This window comes from Catharus ustulatus (assembly GCF_009819885.2).
Source record: "Catharus ustulatus isolate bCatUst1 chromosome Z unlocalized genomic scaffold, bCatUst1.pri.v2 scaffold_29_arrow_ctg1, whole genome shotgun sequence".
In the NCBI taxonomy this organism is placed as follows: domain Eukaryota; kingdom Metazoa; phylum Chordata; class Aves; order Passeriformes; family Turdidae; genus Catharus; species Catharus ustulatus.
Window position 1 is genome coordinate 5,516,227 of NW_024879446.1, and position 21,619 is coordinate 5,537,845.

Sequence of the window (21,619 nt, forward strand, 5' to 3'; positions counted from 1 at the left end):
CAGGATTTTGGTAATCAAGTGAAAATCGTAACTGCAGTGCGCACTTGAAAATGGACTCCTTTAGGACTCCTTTAAGTGCTTTTTCAGTGCCAGTTTAATTATAATGGAGTAATCAGATGTTATCCTGCCAACCAGGAGAGGCAAGGCAGAATTCCCATAGAAACCTGTCAGTGACACTAAAATTCATCAAGATGTTCCTGTTCCTTGGAATTGTTTCTCTTCACTGTCAAGCCTGGGACATTGACCTGAGGCAATGCAAGATGCTGCCACTGTTAAAACACCCCATTGTTCTTCATGTTTCGATGTTTTTAAATGACTGTGTGGTTGTCAGCACAGCTGTTTTGGGGAACTATTTTGATTCTAGTACTGCAAAAATGGGAGGGGAGTACTTGCATGTGGTCTCTTGCACTTGCTGATCTTACTTTACGTGAAAAACTGTTTTAGAGTGATTGGTCCATTTTGGGCTAGAAATCCACATTATCACTTCTTATCTAGGAGGCAGTTCGTGATTGTAGCTGTGTTGCTGTTGAATTAGTAAACTCCACCTTTCTTCCTGGTAGGAAGCAACCAAAGCAAGCTTTGTTTTTCAGGAAGGGCACTGTCTGTTCTGTAAAGAGTTCATAACGAAATAAGCTCACCTCACTGAGGTACTCAAGTGAGGTTCATGCCTTTAAACCAAATAGCCACCTGTAATTTCCTGCACTGAGTTTTGTATTCATTTACATGCTTGAAACTATAATTTCAGGAATGTGACTTCCTAGGAATCTTTCTATTCTCTGAATTTTTAAGAGGTTACAGATGCATATTATTGTTTGAATCTAATTTTTACATAAATACTGATTTTCTGATATGCATTATAAGAAAGGAGGGGAAAGTCTTTGTTTCTATAGCACCTACATGGGTGGCAGGTGTTTTTTCATAGTGATGAATTACCTTGTGCCAGAATTCTGAATTGTGAAGGCAGAACAAACAATTTTTTTTTATGAGACTTGGGGTTGTTTATTTTACTTGGTTTAGTTTGTTGATAAAACCTTATCTGAAAGTAAACACTAGAAACAGTAAGCAAATAATTTCTTAACAAAGTAAGGGACTATCCAGATAAGACCTGAAGAGAAAGAAGATTTTAGTTCTGTAATCATCTGAAGTAAGTGCAAGTGGCTTGAGAAAAATGTCTTGGGATGTAGAAGCAAATAAAAACATGCCAGAAAGAGAGATCATAAATACTGAAACAGTGTTGTCCACTGTCCCTCAAAATGTAAAATGGAGCTGACAGGTATGAAGGCCGAAGTAGATGTGAGGGAGGCAGGTAAGGTAGCCTTGAAGATTATGATGAAAAACTTAAATGTAGAAAGATATAAAGGAAAAATGTCAGTGGAGAGATTTAAATAGTATATGGCAAAGCAGTTAGAAGAGAAAAAAACTAATTTTATAGACCAGATCTAAGTGCTGGGTTCAAATAGAGAGTTTGGATTTTATGTTTAACTGTCCACAGAGAGAAAAAACCCACAAATACCAGATCTTCAGGAAAAAAAATACTGGTATTTACTGGCTAGTAGAGAGTTGAGAAGAGATCTATAGACCAACTTGCTGACCTTCATAAGCAGCTACTAAACTATGCAGATACAAAATATATCAAATTAATGAATGTAGATGAGAATGTAGGAATTTGGTTACAATAATCATAAAATAGATCTGGTTGAAAACTAGGGGATTTGCTTCACTAAAATTTTTCAATATATTATTTCAGCTCATGTCATTGTTGAAGTCATTTTAGTTACAATTTCTGTGAAAATAAAGCACCCCAAACCTTTTAGTGGTCAGAGAAGTTGGTGTTCTTGTAATTTAAGTGCTCATGCCAACTAAAGTCTTGTAGAGCTTCAAGCAAGGATCTGTCAGATGCTTTGCATTTGCCAGAATTTCTTGGATTGAAGATATTTCAAGTCAAACATTTCAGTGGATCCAAATAGATACAAGTAGGTAGGCAGTTAGATGGATAAATATAGCGCTGTGTGTACATGCGTGTCTGAGAGTATATATGTGTGTACACTTGTTTGTGTATGTGCAGGATATATACAAATGTCACACACTGTATATACACAAAAGGGTGGAATAAGAGTACAGATTACAAGAGTACACGATTACAAGCCGCACCGTTTTGACTAAAATTTTGCTCCCACCCCGGAAATGCAGCTTACACTCAGGAGCGGCTAATATGTGAATAATTTTCTGACATTTCCAACCCCGTAAGTGCAAACCGAGGTGCCGAGTCGAGCACCTGACAGTAAAACCCAGCTTTATGCAATTGTTACAAATTGGTTACTCTGTTGCACCGCGGGTGGAGCCAGGCTCCATGCCGGCAGCATGGGGTGGGGGGAGGCAGGGGAGCTCCCCCCTGCTGGCCCCACAGCTCGGGGGGAGGCTCCCGTCCCCTCCCGCTGCCACCTCCATGGGTGCCAGCGAGCTCCATCCCCGCCTCCCACCCCCGCCGTTGGTGTCGGCAGGCTCCGTGCCCCCCTGCCACCTCGGCGCAGCGCTGGGCCGGGGCAAGAGAGCCCTGCAGCAGCAGCTGGCCCCGAGCGGCCCCGCTGAGCGGCAGCGCCGAGCTGGGCCACCCAGCCCTGTCAGCAGCCGCAAGCCCTCACAGCCCAAGCCGAGCCAGTAAACCCCACCATCCTGTGATTCTGTTACTATTTGGCAACTTTGTTGCATGCAGGTCCTCACTGCAAACGACAGAGCGGCTTATAATTGGGTGCGGCTTGTGTATGGACAAAGAACGAAATGTTTGCCAACACCCGGAGATGCGGCTTATAGTCAGCTTGTAATTGTGAAATTACTCTATATATATGTATTCGCACATACGTACATGTAGTCAAAAACTATCCAACAGTTCATCTGTTAAACATTCAGAGTCCACAGGTGGGGAAATGGGATGCTTGGCTAAGTGGGGGATGAAGTGTCAAAGCACAGTTCTGATGTAATCCAGGGGCCAGGATCCATCTTCCTTCTTTGTGGGAATTCACATCATCATTGATCCATGGTTTGGGACACTCTAGGTTAGAGATTTGAGTGTTCAGTGTGCCAGAGGTAATGAATTTCAGAGTGGAGAAAAATCTTGGAGTTAAGAAAAATAATTACAGCAATTTCACGATTATAGTCGCACCATTTTCACTAAAATTTTGGTCCAAACCAGAAGAGCAGCTTATAATCAGGTGCAGCTAATATATTGATGAGGTTCAGAAAATTGCTAACCCAGAAGTGCAAGCCCGCATGGCCCTGAGCCAGTCTGAGCCCACACGGCCCCAGCAGGGGGGCGGCGGGGCCAATCCGAACCCGCACAGCCCTGGCAGGGGGGCGGAGGGGCCAATCCGAGCCTGCATGGCCCTGACAGAGAGGGGAGGCGGGGCCAATCCGAGCCCACCCGGCCCCTGCAGGGGAAAAGCGGGGCCGATCCAAGCTCGCCCAGCTCCGGCAGGGGAAAAGCAGGGCCGATCCAAGCCCGCACGACCCCGAGCCGAGCCAGTAAACCCCATGATCCCGCGATTCTGTTACTAATTGGCAACTTTGTGAAAGTTGCACGCGGATCCTCGCTGCGAATGAAAGTGCGGCTTACAATCCAGTGCAGCTTATATGTGGAGGAAAAACAACGTTGCTGACACCCTGGAAGTGCGGCTTATAATCGGTGCGGCTTGTAATCGTGAAATTACTGTACATGCAGATGTCTTGGTGTAGTTCAAAGGCTACTGAATATTTGCAGAAGCATGGTCATAACTGTGGAACTGGAGCTGGAAATGAGATCCTGTGAAAGAAAAGACACAAAAGAGGGGTTAGGAGTAAAGAGGGAATGGAGGAAACTTCACTTAGAGATGGGGGAAAATAGGAGAGACTTAACAGGAGAGTCCTGGCAAATCTTTCTATAAAAGTGAGGACTTTTGGAGGTCATTCAGTTCACAATTGATGAACAGGAGGAAATACAAAGTGGCAACCAAGATAGCAGGGACTTGAAGGGAAATTAATTAGTTTCCTTGTGGTTAATAACTGGAGGAATGATGGATTATGAAGGGAAGCTAACCAGAAGTATGATGGCATGAACTGTAGTTTACAGAATGGTCTTGTTGGTGTTTTTAAGCAAGGAGCAAATAAAATGATGACAACTAGGTGGCTGTGGAAATGGCTATTTTGTCTCCTTGTCCTCACAGACAACTCACGAACATAAACAATAGGCACACGTTGACTCCTAGTCCTTTTCCTGTCCTGACCTGATGCTGAGGCTCTGTGAGGTCAGCAGGAATACAAATGGATGTGATAGGTTTGGATGAAATGACAGGAAAAGAGAGTGTTTGTTTGACAGGTTGGTGAGTGGCTTCGTGGCATGAAATACTGGAGAATGGAAAGAGGGATCAAATGTGAACTCCCAAGGAGACTGGTCAGGTCAAGGATGTGACTTTTTAAGTGGATTGAATAGCTGAGGAAGAGTGAACAGGTGAGAGTAGCTGATTGAAGTGCTGTTTTGAAATTATATTTTAGACGTATCTGTTTCAGACTAATCGAGATGGTTTGATAGAAGGAAAGAAAAAATATTTGCTCATGTTTTCTTCAGAGACCGTGCTTCATTTTTCAGTGTAAGGTTACTTCCAATTGTTTCATATTGGTTGGATTTTTTTTCTTTCAACCTAGGTGCATAACCTTTACTGTCACTAATGAGAACCGTTTGTATCATGAACTTACCATCCCTTTCAACCTCTCCTTCTTCAATCATGGTGCATTAGTGATATTGAATAAAAATTTTTCTGGAAACATTATCCAAGTATTGTACTGAATTTCTGCTTCCAAGTTTAGCTCTCATGCTAATCTGAGTGCTATTTTCTCCATGGAAATTTGGACTTCGGCACTATGCCAGTGTGTTTTGTGCAAGGATGATGAGGGGAAAAAAAACTTATTCAAATAGTTTTTAGTAGATTTGCAATACTTACAGATGTGATTTATTTGTGTGTTGGATTAAGCAGAGTGTTGCTCTAACTGTAGGGGTGATATTGAAACAAACAGAAACTAAATGCTCAGTGGACTTCAATTAGTTGCATTTCAATTACAGAGCTAATTAAACAGAACCAATGAAGAAGGCCTTATTTCATACATTCTGGAATTGTGATCGGCTAATGGCTTATGTTGCATGCAGAGTGAAACTGCATCTCAGAAAGTGGCACACAGTATTCTGAAGAATGTAACATGCACATATTTAATAGATAATTACAGTAATTTCACAATTACAAGCCGCACCTGATTATAAGCCGCATTTCCCCGGGTGTCGGCAACTTTTGTTTCTTTGTCCATATATAAGCTGCACCGGAATATAAGCCATGATTTCATTCACAGCGAGGATCCGCGTGCAACTTTCAAAAAGTTGCCAATTAGTAACAGAATCGTGGGATCGCTAGGTTTACTGGCTCGGCTCGGGGCTGTGCAGGCTCGGCTCGGTGCTGCCCCGCCGCTGCCTGGAAGCGGCCCCGGCCCGGCTCCGCCACCGCCGCCTGGGAGCAGCCACTAGGAAGCAGCCCCAGCCCAGGTCTCCCATGGCTGACGGCCCCGGCCCCATTCCTCCAGTTCATATATTGGTCGCTTCGTATTACAGGCTGCACTTCCAGGTTCGGACCAAAATTTTCGTCAAAAGGGTGCGGCTTATAATCATGAAATTACTGTATTTTCTATGCTGTAGTATTCACTCTACAGCTGTTGAAACAAGGAAGGAATATTCATTTCTGCCAAATGTGATACCTGCTCCAGTAAATGTAAGTAATAGACTACCGTAATTACTGAGACATATTATGAGGGAGAGGTCTTATAATATCACTGCTAGTGTTTTACATATTTTGTGGCACTTTCAGAAGTACAGGTGAGAAGAATGACAGCGTTGTCACTTGTCCCAAAAGAATCCTTTCACAGTAGGTGACAGAGCAAATCTTATTACATGCTTTCTCAGATACAATCAGTAAACTAGAAATTCTCAGTGAACCTCAAGACGTATGTCAGTAGTTCTACAGCTGAATGAGAGTGAACAAATGTAATAGAGCGGCTGTAGGATTATTAGTTCAACAATCAGCAAACTGGCCACACTAATGGTTATTGCTGCATAATTCTGAAATTATCTTGGGAAGAATCTGTCAGTGCAAATGCGCTTACCACAAGCAGTATGCATGAATGCTTTAGAGGTACATAAGTAATGGATCAGAAATGCCCTGCAATTGAGTGGAAGCCCAAGCCAGTTTCTCTGTCTCAGACAGAAAGTGTGTGGCAGATGTTGTTTCCATCATGGTCAGGTTTGTCCATCTTACTACCCACTTCTTGTTATCTCCTCCACACCAAGGCATCTACTGACACTATGTCATCTTGGGCTAAGAAACATCAGCAGGTTAAGAGGTTCTTCTTCCCACTTGCTGTCCAATCCCTCCCTGCCTGTAGAGGCTGAAAAAGGAGGCAGGAGCAAGGCTGGAGGCAGGGAAGCATTGCTGCCCTAGGCAGGGAACTGAGTCACCACGAGTGAGAATAAGCAGTCAGCTGCCAAACAACAGAGGGAGACTAGGTCCAGCACGCCCCTCTCTCACTGGGGTCACAGGGTGCTCTGTTTTATTTCCTGGCAATGCAAAGTTGGCATACTTGAGGTTTTCTTTTGTTTGCTTTGAAGCCTGCCTTTGACACAAGCCAGTGGGAAAATATGCTTTGGCTTAAACAAAGTTCTTAGTACCCTGCTATTTTATTAGGTATGTAGTACCATGTGCTCTGCTCTGTCAGATGGCTGGGCTGCTAGAAATGGACAAATCATGGTGAATTTTGAAGGAAACCAGAACTTTTAATTTCTGAACTCCTATTCACAGTCAGTAGGGAAGTGTTCAGCAGTATAGGGATAGAGCATGGGAAGTGCAGTGTATTGAACCCATACTTAATATGGGTTTTCCTTTAGGAAAGGAAAACATCAGAACTTTATTCTTAGTATTAATATTGAGATTCAACCCTCTGCTGGTAAACCTGTGACAGATGTGATAGAATTGGATGAAGATAAGGTTAGAGCAGATTATAAAGGGGAAAATAAAGTCAATATCAGTAGTGATACAAAATACAAAAGACAGCCTTGTTTTTGAAGGCACAATTTTGAAAAGATTAAGCATTTTTCAATGTACTGCGTCAGCTGCAGGAAGTTTTGAATGGAAGTTGTTGGGGTTTTAACTTACCTATGAAAAATGAGCTGTCACTACACAGCACCTTTGTTTCTGGGTACAAATCCCTGTTAATCACATTTTAAGACACAGGAGATCAGTGTGCAACACTGCTGTGGATATGCTGCTCTCGTGCTGCAGTCCAGAGGAGCCTGCATCCCCGTGGCTCCCTACCCACTGGAGGGAACAGTGCAGTTTGTCCCAGTGTCGCCCTTGCCATGAGACGCCGTCCCTCTGCCAGCAGAGAGCAGTGCAGCCCTTTGTCGGGATTTCAGGGGCCATAACTGGAAACATATGTGGGAAACAAAGCAGATGAGTAAGGAGGAATATACACAGAAGCACTGAACACAAAGGCAGACCTGAATGTGAAGGTGGAACAGGGAGGATGCACTCGATGGGGAAAACAGCGGAGAGTTGAGGCAGTGCAATGTGGGCATGAAAAGAGGAAGGGAAACCTCAAAACACAGACTGTGCTGAAGCAAAATGGAGACCTGAAGGATGAAAGTAAAACATCTTGGAAAGAGATTGTGGCTATCTTGCTACCCTGTGAGCCTCAGGAATGTTGCAGTTCCTGGTGTTGGGCATGGAGGATGGACAGGGACCCAGGAAGTGTAATCAGTACCAGACAGCAATATGGGTGTGCTTTTCTTGGTTCTAGATGTTAATGCACTTCTTGTAGTGAATTGGGGTGAATTATCCCTGTGTATGCGTACTGATAGCAATCTGTGACTAACAGAGAAGAAAGAAGATTATTTTCAAAAATCTGCTCTTGGAGTGCATTGTTTCCCATGTAAATGTTTTTGCCGGAGTGCAATGATAGAGGCACAGCTTGTATAGCATTTATTCCTGATTCTTATATTTGGGGTTTTTTTTCTGAACTAACTAGGCACTTCAATAATATATTGTATTAAAATGATCAGATAAAATTCTGCTGCAGAGGATTGTGTTTCCTACATCTGTCTCAAGAAGTAAATCAGAATCCAATCAAAAATTGTGTGGGGCTCTCAGTGTGTTTTAGGGAACAAAAGGAAGGGTAAAAGGAGTCATCATTTCTTGTAATAAGTACAGCATGTCCACAAATCCAGCTTATTAAGGACTTTTCCTGGATTTTTAGCAGAATGTTGAAAGCAAATGCTTTTTTTCTGCCCTTCTTCCAGTACCATCTCCTGAACTCCTTGCAAAATGTCAGTCTGTTATGTAAAATCTGCAGCATTCTAATGGTGCTTTCAGGCTTACTGTGACCTTTTGAAATCATTACAAACACCACCCCCTCCCCCCCCGCCAACTCCCTATTTTTCCTTACTTAATTGCACACAGGAATAGGGAAATAGGAGTCCAATTTATTGTTATCCATGTGGCATTTCCTGTTACGTAGCTTTATAGTTTTCTGTATAGTAATTAGTATGCAGAAAGCTGGAGAGATGCCTGTCGTTCCAAAATGAACTCTCTGTAGCTCTCTCCTTCCCCTCCCTCCCACTTGAGCTGTGCTTTTGGCACCACCCCTTCCATGCACCCTTTAGCCAGCAGCAAGACAGCTGTGTTTGATCATAAACCACTTAAACTCCAGGCTCACTGGCAGGGGAAACTTTAGCGTGAAGTGCAGCATCGGTTTCTCTCGGGGAGGGGAGCTTTCTTCTCTTTTCCTTTCTGCCTCTCCAAATACTTAGGATTGTAGCGGTACTCTCCTTTTAATTTCTCTGTGAACTTGTATGATGCTCGTCAAATTTTTCTGAGTATGTTCAGTGGCATTGGGAGAAGCCCTTTAACAGAGTTATGGAAAAGAGCAGCATAAAGTAGAGAGCAGAGATGAAGCACGCCTTGTAGATGGACTAAGGCAGCCCTGGGATCCTGGTAAGCACTTCATTCCCTGCATTTTCTGAGCACTTCACATTATTAACAAGTCTCTCAGAGCAATGGATTGTCTGTGAAGTCAAAACCAGTTTGGCTCTTTTAGAAGATCTTGCATCATTAACTTAAACTCTCAATGTGGAGTAAAAATGGCTGTCTGGAGCAAAATGTAGAAGAGAGAAAAATTTTGGAGAAGAAAGTATTGAACCAGTTAAACAAACCTTTGAAGCATTAAAATCTGCAGAAATTGTCAAGCCCTGAGAAGTCTAATCATGAATTCCGGAGTTGCTATGAAATATGGAAATGAATCCCCTGCAGAGCTGAGTGAGGTAAGCAGTTTCAGTGCCCTTCTTTACGCTTTAAAAAGAAACATTCCCCATTCGGGCTTTCAGTCCGCGAGCAATGCAATTAAAAATTAATAGAAAGTGTATCTTGCTATAACTTGCTGTGCTAGTCAGGAAATGACCTGAACTTTTTTGCTGCTTTGCTCTGAGTGGTGAAAGGCTAATGATTGCTACCATGTAGAGACATTTTTCCTGTTACCCTGCAGCAGTGATTGCCTTCCCTCTGAGAGCTGTGTTATACCCAACATTCATCTTTGCAGTAGGTGAAATATGGAGATCTCAATTGAGATTAAACAGATCATGATTAATTTAGGAGGGAAGTGGAGGTAGTGGAAAATAACAAATATTTATTGGTAGGACAACAGCATTGGCAGAAGTTGTGTTTACTTGTATTTAGCTAAGGTAGTAGTGTTTGTTTAGGTTAGATGAATTAGGTTTATTTCCTTCCTTACCTAAAAGGAAACAAGTAATGAGAAACTTTCTGCTTTTCCATTGGAAACCATAGTTAAGCTGTTATTTCTTATAGCTGGGAGTGTGTTTTATGTGAGACATGATTGTGTGTGGTTTTAGTAAATTTGAAATTAAAACCATATCAGATGTTATGCAAATTCTTAATAAATATTTTAGAAGTGGCATAATTTGTCAGTTACTGAAATATCTTAGATATGTAATCCTTATGGGCTTTACTGAGAACTGCTAATTTAGTTATGCTATGAAATCCCAATCATTTGATTAAGATGATTTTGTAGGAAATTGAATCTGCAGTCTGTCATGTCCCAGTTTAACTGAAGTGCTTCTCTGTTCCTTTTGCCCATGTCTTTGATACACCTTTTACTGTGACATATCCTTTATGTGCTTAGTTTTTTAAGGAATATTAGCTACATATGCTTGTCAGAATAAGAGAGTTAACTGTTTCTGGAGTTAATTGTATAGAGAAAGGAGATGGTGAGGTATAGAATGGAATAAAAATATAAATGGAATAACTAAGTAGGCTAGTGAGGGAGACAACAATGTAGGGGGAAGCACAGTAAATATGTGAGAGATAAGCAAGTGCTGTGCCCTACCATACAAGAGGACAGTAGGTTTGTGATTGGGAAGTTCTAGCAAAATAAATGTCATATGTATTTCTCCTTAAATTTCATTATTTCTGTGTTACTTTTTTCAAATTATTACTTAGAAATTTTATATTGGCATTGTGGCATAAGTGGGGTTCATAAATTCAGCATAAAAGCCTGGGTTACTTTTGGTCAGCGTTTCTGGCTGTGGTTGTATTGATGGTGATCACTGGTTTCTATCCTCTCAAAATTTAATTTTGAAGTCTTTGCAAAATGACACAGATCATGGAGCGTCTCAAGTAATTGATATTTGAGTCAATATTTGGAGCAGGTAGTATTTAACTGCTGCCTTGAAATTGCTTCCTCAAGTTTCCTTCCTGCATCAACTGAGTAAGACTTTTGTGAAAGATACCTTTTCTTTCTGTTGTTTTAATGTGGGAGATATTGAGAGGAGTCTGCGACTGTGCAGCACTGTCATTGTTTAGGGTTTTTTTCCCAGCAAGCTTTCTTTAGTGCTTAGTTTACATTTGTACCCCAGTGCTACAGATGGGTTAGGAACAGCCTTTTTTGACTGCAGACATAGGAGACAAGATCATAAAACTCCTAATTTTCCCAGCTGCTTATCATCATTTGCTTGCTGCTCATCTTCTTCTTTGCTGTTTGTGCTGCTTGTGTAAGTGAGCCTTAGCCAGTCACCAAGAAGGGCTGGGTCAGCTTCACCTGTGATCTTGAGTAAAACACTGGGTTTTCAGTGGAAAAACATGGAGACCTCACATTGTATTCCACTTCTCAGAGGTAATAAGATGCATGGGTATTCTGAGATGTAGTAGATGGCTGCTCACCCCTAATTGTTAATTTCTCAAACACCTCTCTGTAATTTCTATGCTCCTATTAGACCTTTCCCTATTGGCTGGTAATTGCTGTAATTGAAGGTAAAAAGTCCTAGGTAAAGGTTGTACCTGTGGTGTATGTATCTGTATTTTTCGTATCTTTGTTGTGCTCTTTTCCTTTTCTGACTCTATGTTCTATATACTATGTTTATTTTTGATCAACGAAGGACAGGAGCCTTGTGTTCATTTAAATGATGGAAGAATGGCTACAATGGGAATTTGATTAAATGACTGATATCTTAGTTTGTGTTCACCTTCACCTCTGTCTCTACAGACAGCTCATATTACAGTGGCCTGCTACTGCTGTACATATCTGGATGCCAAATATGATAACAGACCAAGAAATACTATGATTCACATGATGCACAGCGGGTTTTTGTGTAGATGCCTTGATCTCCTTATCTCAGCATGTGAAGCTCTAGGCATGAAACTACTGTTATTAAAATAAACAGGAAAGCTACAAAGCCCTGAAGATATAAGAAATGCTTTCTTGACTGGATACATTAGACAAAAGAGAAAATAAATGTATTGCAATTCATTCCATCTGGATTAAAACTTTCTACCTGAAATTTACATATCTCATTGGCTAGAATTAAGGGATATGTTTCTTGTCCAAGACAGTGTGATTGTAGAAACGTGTATAGTTGATGTTTGCTATTCCCAAACTCTTGTCTGGGTAAACAGGGATCTTGACAGCCCCCATCCAAAGGTCATGCAGAAAGCAGAAGAAAAAACAAATCTGTTGTAGGTCATTCAGACCTCTACAAAACTCTGCACTGTAGTTCCCTAGTTCCCGAGTTCAGGCAATTTTGTTATTGAAACCTGACAGTTCATGTTACCCCATTTCTTCTGCTCTTCTTTGCCTTCAAGTTTCCAAGTCCAAAGAAAGAAAGATTGCCCAGTTTGCATGGTGTTATAACTGCTTAGAGAGTTAGAAGAAACTTTGTTCTTACAGAGGAAGGTAGCGTTAGGTTTGGTGGTTTGTTTGGTTTGGGGTTTTTTTTCATATATATATAAGATAAAATGAGAGAGGCAACACTGTTGTGTAGTCTGTGAGGCTCTACAGTAGCCTGTGTCATCTTTGTAAGTAGGTAACAGTGGCCAAAAAAGCTCCGTTCTGGTCAAAAAAGCTCCATTCTACTATTCTGAATCAGCCTTTACCTGGCCATATTAAGGCTTAACACAATTTGCAGAGATTGTCTTTGAGGCTTGAATCAAGGAAGGATGTGATTTTTATGCATAATATAATACCCAAATTATGCAAGCTCTCATTGGATCCCTACAATTTCTGACTCATGTAATTTTGAAAGCCTTTGTTGTAAACACAAAGCTTGTTTTTAAACCCAATGTAATGAATTTTACTGAAAACAAGTACTGGTTAACAGTGGGGTGCCCATAATTACAGGCCATTTTATACATCATTAAAAATGAAACTTTGTATCAGAATTTAAATGCTTTGTACTTATTAAATTGTCTATTCTGTAGAAAGAGGTCTTCATCTAAAACAAACTGGATTGTCTAATCTATATTTTCTTCCAAATTCAAAGGCATTACCTGGCTTTAAATCCCAGCATTCTGAGGAGGTTTCCTTTACATCCTAACTCAGATCTTACCTGCTCCCCTGGACATTCACTGTAGAGATGGTGTGCTGTCATAGGGAGAGCTGTGGTCTGACCTGATATGCCTGTTGGACTAAATATGGCCAGCACTTATGCCCATGCCTAATGCTGAGACAATTACAATTATTAGTGTAGGAATGTGAAGGAAATGCTAAGTGCTGAGCTTAATGATGTTTTTCTTAATTGTATACTTAAGAGATAAATTTTATCCTTGAATTAAAAGCCAAGCTATGTTCTTGGCTATAATTTTCATTAAGTGAGCCTTGTGAATTTGCTGTGCCTAAGAGATTTTGTAATGATGTAAGGGCTGGTATTATAGTAAAGCAATATGTTCAGAATTGCAGCTGGTTTGTATAATGTTACTGTTTATTGTATTCTTTTAACACTTGCTGCATGAGTTGATGGTGCATAACATCTGAAAAGTTTATTTTATTATTTTCTGCACGGCAAAATTAGGAGATAGCATGCTACTTTAGGTGCACACTTATACCTCCTGCTTCTTGATGTTTGGAAGTGCGGTGTTTAGGATACAGATGTTGTATGCAACAGCATTACAGCTGTGAAGCTACAGCCTTGTAATCTTTAACCCTTTAACACTGACTGGAATAAACTGATGGGCTGTTTGTCTTGGTAAAATTGCTGTCTTATTTTTGTTTGTTTCAACAAGGTGTTTAAAATTTAGGGGAGGGGAGGAAAGGATAGGCTTCAAAGCTGGTATTTGTGTAGGAAGCAGAATAATGAGTTTATATGAAGGATTTCAGCAAAATCTTGCATGTGAAGAAAGGATCAAATCTGAAAGGTTTAAATTCTGACTTCTAGTAATTTTTTGGTAGGACAATATTGCACTTCCTTCCAGATTTGTGTTCCACTGCTCTTCTTATAAACTAGACTCTGATGAAGAACATTGTAGAAGGAGAATTGCAGAAATAAGGGGCTGCATGGCTTCAAGTTGTGTACACCAGTCCAGTGAATGTGAAGAGCTGTGGGATGAAGTGGGTAACCAGCAGAGGAGCAGGACATCACTCAAAGGCTCCCTGGCAGAGAAAGACTTCAGTAGTGACCATCCCCACCCTGAAAAACTTTCTTATGTTCCTTCTCTGTTCCTTTAGAACAAGCACCAGCTTGTGCTGTCACTGTACATAGGTATGGAGAAAGATGGGAAGGGGAAGAGGTTTTTTCCAAAGTATGATTAAATCCCTAACACTTGTTTTGTCTTCCTGAGCTTGGTAGTCTTCCAAGAAAATCAGAGAGTAAATAGCACCTAATACTTCATTGGCTTCCTTCTGGTCATGCAACAAATGGGCCAGGGTATTTCCAGCACCTCTCATGAGGAAGTAAACACCATATTCTATTGCAATTCCATCTCTGCTACTGGATATAGCCTTGGCTGTCAGTGTCAAAGTTGTTCAGGTTGTAACACAGAAAGGGTGTACTGCGCCATGCCAACAGAGGTGGTGTGTTTTCCCCAGTCAAAGGATGTTTTGAGAAATGTGGTAAATTATTAATTGTTTAAAGTATTGCAGCATTACAATAGAACAGAGTAGAATGTGGTTATCAAACTGCAAACACAGCATATTTTAAAATTATTTTAACCTTGATAAAGTTCCATAACTGATTTTTTCTTAATAGTAGGCAAACCAAAAAGGTGAACAACATGAGCTGCTGTACTCTTAGAAAAGCAAACAATGCAACCCAGTGTGCTTGAATCAAAGTACAGTAATTTCACAATTACAAGCCGCACAATTTTGACTTAAGTTTTGCTCCATACCCGGAAGTACGGCTTGTATTTGGGAGCAGCTAATATATGAAAAAAAATTCAGAAATTTGCCAACCGGAAATGCAAGCACGCAGCAGCCCTGAGCCGGGGCAGCTCCATGGCGGGGGAGGGGAGCCGTGCTGGGCCAGTGCAGCTCTCCAGCAGGGGAGGGAGAGCCAAGCTGGGCCAGGGCCATTCCCTGGCGGGGGAGGCAGAGCTGAGCTGGGCCGGGGCAGCTCCATGGCAGCGGTGGGGGGGCCGGGCTGAGCCCGCACAGCCCCGAGCCAGTGAACGCCGTGTTCCCGCAATTCTGTTACTAATTGGCCGCTTTGTGAAAGTTGCACAGGGATCCTCGCTGCGAACAACAGAGCGGCTTATGATTGGGTGCGGCTTGTGTATGAACAAAGAAAAAAATGTTGCCAACACCCGGAGGATGCGGCTTATAGTCAGTGCGGCTTGTAATTGTGAAATTACTGTACTTTGAGAAACTTTCTTAAATGGTCTCTAGTGGAGAGCTGGGTAAAACTTGCATCTGGAGATAGGAACACCTGTAGCCTTACAAGAGTGCTCTCAGCTTTAGTGTTTCAGAGATGCTGAGTAAAGTTTGTAAATCTTTGGGTGAACTCTCTCCTCTTTCCTGTTTCACATGGACCTTGTGAAGCACTAGCCAGACTTGCAAATCTAACGTTTTCCCATGTTGTCATGGGAGTGTGGAGATATTAGATGTGAAATACAATCATAAGTTTTAAAGACTTCCACCTGTCTCTGTTACATTGACGTATCTATAATAATTTAAAGGAAATGCTTCAATGGTAAACTTTAATGGGCATTCTCCTGGACAGTGATATCAGTCTGAACGTAGTCTTTAGATTGGGTCCATAGTCAGGCTGAAGGTGCTCTGGCATGATTAATATATGTAATTTACAGTGTGCATGGTATTCCCAGTGTTAAAAACATAGTGATTTAAAAGAATTTTTTTTCTGGATTTGTTTGAGCTTCTTATTAGGCACAGAGTGTGTTCCAGGCTTGGCTATTATTAAATCGAAGCACTATAAAAAGATTAGTCAAAATGCCCAGACACTGTCAGCACTGATAATGCTCTTCTGCAGCCTCCTAATGAAAAAAGACAAAGATTATGTAACTTATCTGCCTGATATTTTAATATTCCTTGCTCCAAAAAAACCCCATGCTTGAAAAATGCCTTATATGCTGCAAAATCTGTTAGTACAAATATATGCTATGAAAGCACCATTAACAATGTATTGGATTGTCTAATTGGTTTTAGAGACTTGATGTGTTTATTCATAGATAAAAAAGTCAGAATTCATTAATGGAAGAATTTTGGATGTAAGTTTTGCAGTCTTCTTCCCTCTTCCAGCTTGGAAAAGTAAAACGTGTTTCTGCCATTGATCAGACTTGGACATAGCAGAACATGACTCTGTGTGGGAACAATTACAAGATTCTTCTTTCAGAAGGTATTTTTATGTATTCCTCTGCAATCTCTGGATTAGTAATTTGTGAAGGGGTACATAAACAAAAGGTTCTGAAAGAAGAATCCCTAGATTGCAAGGGTAAGGTTTGCAAAGACAGAAGTTTGTGTGCTGTGTATGTGGGAGGGCATGAAGAGACGATGTGTCATTGGTTTGGTCACCTACTGTGGGGTGTCATTACCTTCCTCTTCTGGGGCTCTGAGTAGTTTATGTATGATTGAAAAGGAAATGTGCTCATGTCAGTTCTGGGTGTTTTTCTTATGTTTAGATTTTACTGTCTCTGTGACATTGCATGGTATGTCTAGCTGCAGGTTTTACTTGTGATGAGAATTTCTGCTTCTCAAGTAGCATGGAAAAGTTTAATTGGACTTTCCTGTTACGTACAGTAATAATATACCAATTTATGTACAGTAATTTCACGATTATAAGCCGCACTGAGTATAAGCTGCACTTCTGGGTGCCAACAACTTTTCATTCTTTGTCCACACATAAGCTGCACTTGATTATAAGCCGCATGTTACAATACAGAGTGTGATAAAAGGTATTTATTCTATTACCATCTGTTGTTGATGGGGGCAGTGATCCTTATCTCCATGGGTGATATTCTGCTAATGGGCCATCCATTGAAACCAGGTGGGGCATTGCTCTTTATCTTTTTACAACCCATCCTTCCTCTATGAGTCATTTTCTGCTAATGGTCCATTGAGTTCCACTGTGGGACTGATAAAATTATTTCATCCCATTGGAAGTTGCTCCAGCCAGGAGGAAGAGCTCAACATTTCTTATCAAGATAAAAACAGAGGTTTTGGGACACTAAGGGAGCCCCTTTCTCCACTGGACTCCAGAGGAAAACTGGATTTCTCCACATCACCACTGGACCTCCAGAAGGAAACTGCACCTTCTACAGGTGCATTGCTTCAACTAAATCACATGTGTCACCGCAGGAGGATGCAGTCATCATTTAACAGGACTGCTACCAACACCCTGCCTGACAAGGTGTCACGTTGTACTCTGACTTTGTCAGGGTTTGGAGTTTGTTTCTTTGTAGTACTGTATTTCTATTTTGATTTCCCTAGTAAAGAACTGTTATTCCTAATTCCCATATCTTTGCCTGAGAGCCATTTGATTTAAAAATTGTAATTTGGAGGGAGGGGGTTTACATTCTCCATTTCAAAGAGAAACTCCTGCCTTTCTCAGCAGACACCTGTCCTCCAAATTCAAACAGCAACTTCTCGTTCTTTGTCCATATATAAGCCGCACCTGATTATAAGCCGCCCTTTGGGTTCGGACCAAAATTTTAGTCAATATGGTGCGGCTTATAATCGTGAAATTACTGTAGTGATGGTCTCTGAGTTCAAAGATTCTGAGAGATGGAGTTTTGGTGTGGGGATCTGTTGCTGGTAAGGAAGGCTTTTTGACGCTGGTGGCAAACTGCTTTAGGCAGTCCCATGTGAGGATTTCACATATAAATTAACTGTCTGTATGAATTAGGTATATTTTCTGTAGATTTAGATTTTAACTATCTCTAATTAATAGAAATATTCATTAAGACTCTGGAAACTGGCTTACATGTTCTCACTCTTTTGTAACTATAGATGAAAATGTAAAATTAAAATATTGTCAGAAATCTTTTCAACCCTCCCAAAGATAAAGATATACAGAAAGAAGTATTTTTTCAGTATGCTTAGATATATCCCTTATGGTTGTTTGCAATATTATTGGTTGCACGCTAAGTTTTATAAATTACCCTCCGTAACATTTGCAGAACTTTTGAAATGCTTCAGAAGGTGGTTGCTGGATTTTATTGCAGATAATTGGGATATCACTAAAATGTAGTATATCCCAAAATAGAAATTTATATCAGGATTATGGCTATCTGCTGAAAACTAAAATGAGGTACTGTTTTAAAAACAGACCATTTATGCATTTTAAAATGTGAGGCTATTTCAGTGTTTGATACATTCACAACAGCATCTCTGTTTTCTGATCTGCCAGAGCAATTTTTGAAATGTTTCCAAAAAACCGTAAATTGTTTGGTTGCAGTGATGGAATTATAATTGTCAACACAGAACTGTGATTCATGATTGTGATGACAGAGAAATACAAGATCCTTACTATGCTATGTGATAAGTCCACAACTATTCCAGTGACAACTCAGTGTCCTTCTGAACTGTGTCCACGGTAGTTTAGCTGAAGCTGGTCCTCCCACAAAGCAGCACAGGTGCCTATCTTGAAAAGTCTTCCATTGGCACACTATAAAAATGAAAGAATCATTTCCTGGCAAAGACATTGTGTTATCTGGCCTTCGTTTACAAGAGGCTGTGATAATCCCACCCAAAACTGCTGGTTTGCTTCCTATCCTTCAGGGGACTGAATGCCTCTAGTCTGATAATCTTCTGAACTGTGCATCCTGTCTAAATTGCACAAGTTGTTTACTGGTAAGCTGTTGCCAGTTAAGAGATAGTAGCATCTAGGTGGCTGTAAACTGTGCTTGGGACTGATACTGCCACTCCTCCTTTGCCTGGATTCATGTGCTTGAGATGGTTTTTGCAATATCCAAAGTGAATATTGTCATCTGCAGAAAAGACCCCTTTACAATGGTGTACTGAGGGCTGTCCTGTGCTGTTTTACATGTTTGACATTTTTTTTCTTTTTACATTACATATACAATGCTTTATCTTCATGAGAGAAATTCCTTTTTCCATCCCTTAATCTCCTTTTTCCTTTTTTATTTTTTTTTTTGCACAACATTGTACTGCATAATTTTTTTCAAGTTACTGATGCTGCTCTTGTCTAATTTACTGACTTCAGTGGTGGGTTTTTTGTTTTTTGGTTTTTTTTAATTTTTGTGGGGTTTTTTTGGTTTGGTTATTGTTGTTGGGTTTTTTGTTTGTTTTTTGTTTTTAAATTTACCTGCATACTTGGATCTTTTTAACTAAACTCATGGGGTGTTCATCAGCTGATTCTTTCTTTTTGTATGTTGTGATCTCACTCCTGTAGGAAGAGATGATTCTCTCTTGATGTTTGGTATAGCACAGGTCAATGATTTGCCAGGTATAACTCACCTAATGGTGCAGGTATGGCCCATGTTAAATAAGAATGCAGTTAATTTTAGTGAAATACGTAAGTAAAGTAAATCTTTGAGAGAAAAATTTTTGTCTGCCTGAAGCAGATAGGTGCCTTCTATATGTGAAGAACAAAATTTGTTAACAGTATTTCCAGTTATACTTTTCTTCTGTCTTATGAGATATTGGATTACAGTAATGGGCAGAATCTCTGTATTTCTCCTCTTCCACTAATAGATATCTTCCCTGTGGAGCAAAGTAGGAAAAAAATTTATTGATTCATAACTGTCAGGTCATAATTGCATGGAGATTTGTATTAATTTAGTTACTTGGTGAGAGAGATCTGCAAAACACAGAACTTTTTTTTCCATGCTTTTTAAAACTTTCAGATTCTGTCTTACATCCTGCAGGGTTGAATACCTTTGAATACCTATAATTATCTTTCTGTGTGAATCTCCATGTGGTTGAATTTCAATATCTACCCCTTCTGGAATGGAAATAAATGTCCTAATTGCTTTTCATTAAGGTAGGTTTTCTCCTTTCCTGTGAGAATTTCTTTAACTTCCTATATTTCTGTATTGTGTGTTAGGCTGAGTCTCTTTTATAATTTATTTAAGCACTTTTATTAGCATCAATCATATTTAAGTTGTAGGCAAGTGTTGTACATATGTCATTCAGAATGTTAAATAATCATATTCTTCAGTAACAAGATGTTATTCCCCATTTTAGAATCACAGAATGGTTGAGAATGTCAGGGATTGTGGTGGTAACCTGGTATAAGTCCCTGCTCAGGTGGGGTCAACTAGAGCTGAGTGCCCAAGACTGTGAAAAATGTTGAGTATCTCCAAGGATGGAGACTTCACCACCTCCGTGAGTAACCAGTGCTCAATCACCCTCCAAGGAAAAGGAGTTTCCTGATGTTCAGAGGGAGCCTCCTGTGTTTCAGTATGTATCCATCGCTTCTGGTGCTGTCACTGGGCACTCCTGGAAAGAGCCTGGATCCATCCTCCTTGCACCCTCCCTTCAGGTATTTATGGACATTGGTGAGATCCCCTGAGCCTTCTTTTCTCCACAATGAGCAGCCTCAGGATTCTCAGCCTTTCCCAATAGGAGAGGTGCTGGAGTCCATCTATCATCTTGGTGTCCCTTTGCTGGACTCTCCCCAGTATGTCCATGTCTATTTTGTTCTGGGGACCCCAGAACCACACCCAGCACTCCACCTGTGGCTTCCCCAGTGCTGAGAACAACGGAAGGCTCACATCTCTTGATCTGCTGTCAATACTTCACCTAATCCAGCCCAGAATTCATCCATCTTCTTCACTGCAAGAACATTTGCTGGCTCACATTCAGTTTAATGTCCACCAGCACCCATAGGCTTTTTCCCTTCAGAACCCTATCCCACAGGACTTTTCCAAGGAGAGGTCTGAGTAAAACCTACAGTTGTGACCTTGATTTTTGACTACCTCTCTTCTCTCTGGATCATAAACTCTACTGTCTTATGGTTATGAGAGTGGTCAAATAGTATTTCTATAGGTGCATGAGCTGTTGTGCCTTTGAAAATGATAGGAGTATGGTATATATTGGAATCAAAAAGAAAAAAAAAATTTAGAAACACCAAGGGAATTTTCTGTGAATAAACAAAATATTCACTTGCAGAATATTTATTGAATTAATTCTGTCAGGAACTTCTCTGTCTTGGAGTGGTAAGAGAGGGTAATATCCTACCATGAATAATTCCTTAAAAGGAATTAGTAAGCTTCAGAAATTGTCAGTTTATTTAAACATTTGTTTTCATTCTGTTGAATAATATGATTAGAATTCACTGTTTGATTAGAAATCATTGTTTTGATTTTTTTTAAAAAAGGCAAAGTGCTACAAAGGATGACCTACAGTGATAAAAAAAAAGAGGAAAAAAATAAAAAGGGAAAACCTTTCCATTGTTTGTCTTTGTGAAATTTGTTGCTAAATTTTAGAGCAAATTACAGTGGCTTTTCATGGAAGATGTTTCCCTTCCAAGAGAACAAAGGAAGAATTTTGCAGTTTTAGTTCTTAGCAGATGTTGACATCATGTATGTTCTGTCTCGTATAATGCTACCTTCATAAGGATCTGAAAAAGCAGTACTACAGAAATAAATCACAGTAAGGAAGTTTAAATTTAGATTTTGTTTTTAAATACAGTGATGTGGGAGTTTCTAGTGATAATGAGTTTTCTGTTAATCCGGAACCTAACTCGGTTTGTTCACTTAAATCAGCTTTGAAGTTAAGCTTAGATTTCAAAGACACATTCGTAGTAAATTGAATCTAAAAAGAATGTGAATAATTGCTGATGTGAATATGGATATCCTGG

At 40.4% G+C, this 21,619-nt stretch overlaps 1 protein-coding gene across 4 annotated transcripts in view; it reads left to right on the forward strand.

Annotated features, from left to right (window-relative positions):
* The window catches only part of MCC (MCC regulator of WNT signaling pathway), a 206,536-nt gene that overhangs the window by 51,135 nt on the left and 133,782 nt on the right, over positions 1–21,619 (forward strand). The window contains exon 1 of one of the 4 annotated variants that reach the window (XM_033086589.1): positions 8,716–9,382. The exons of the other annotated variants lie outside the window; for them this stretch is intronic. Within the exon in view, the coding sequence (XP_032942480.1) occupies positions 9,326–9,382 (57 nt within the window). The 5' untranslated portion in view covers positions 8,716–9,325. Of the gene's footprint in view, positions 1–8,715; positions 9,383–21,619 lie in introns of those variants that run through there. 4 annotated transcript variants of the gene reach the window in all.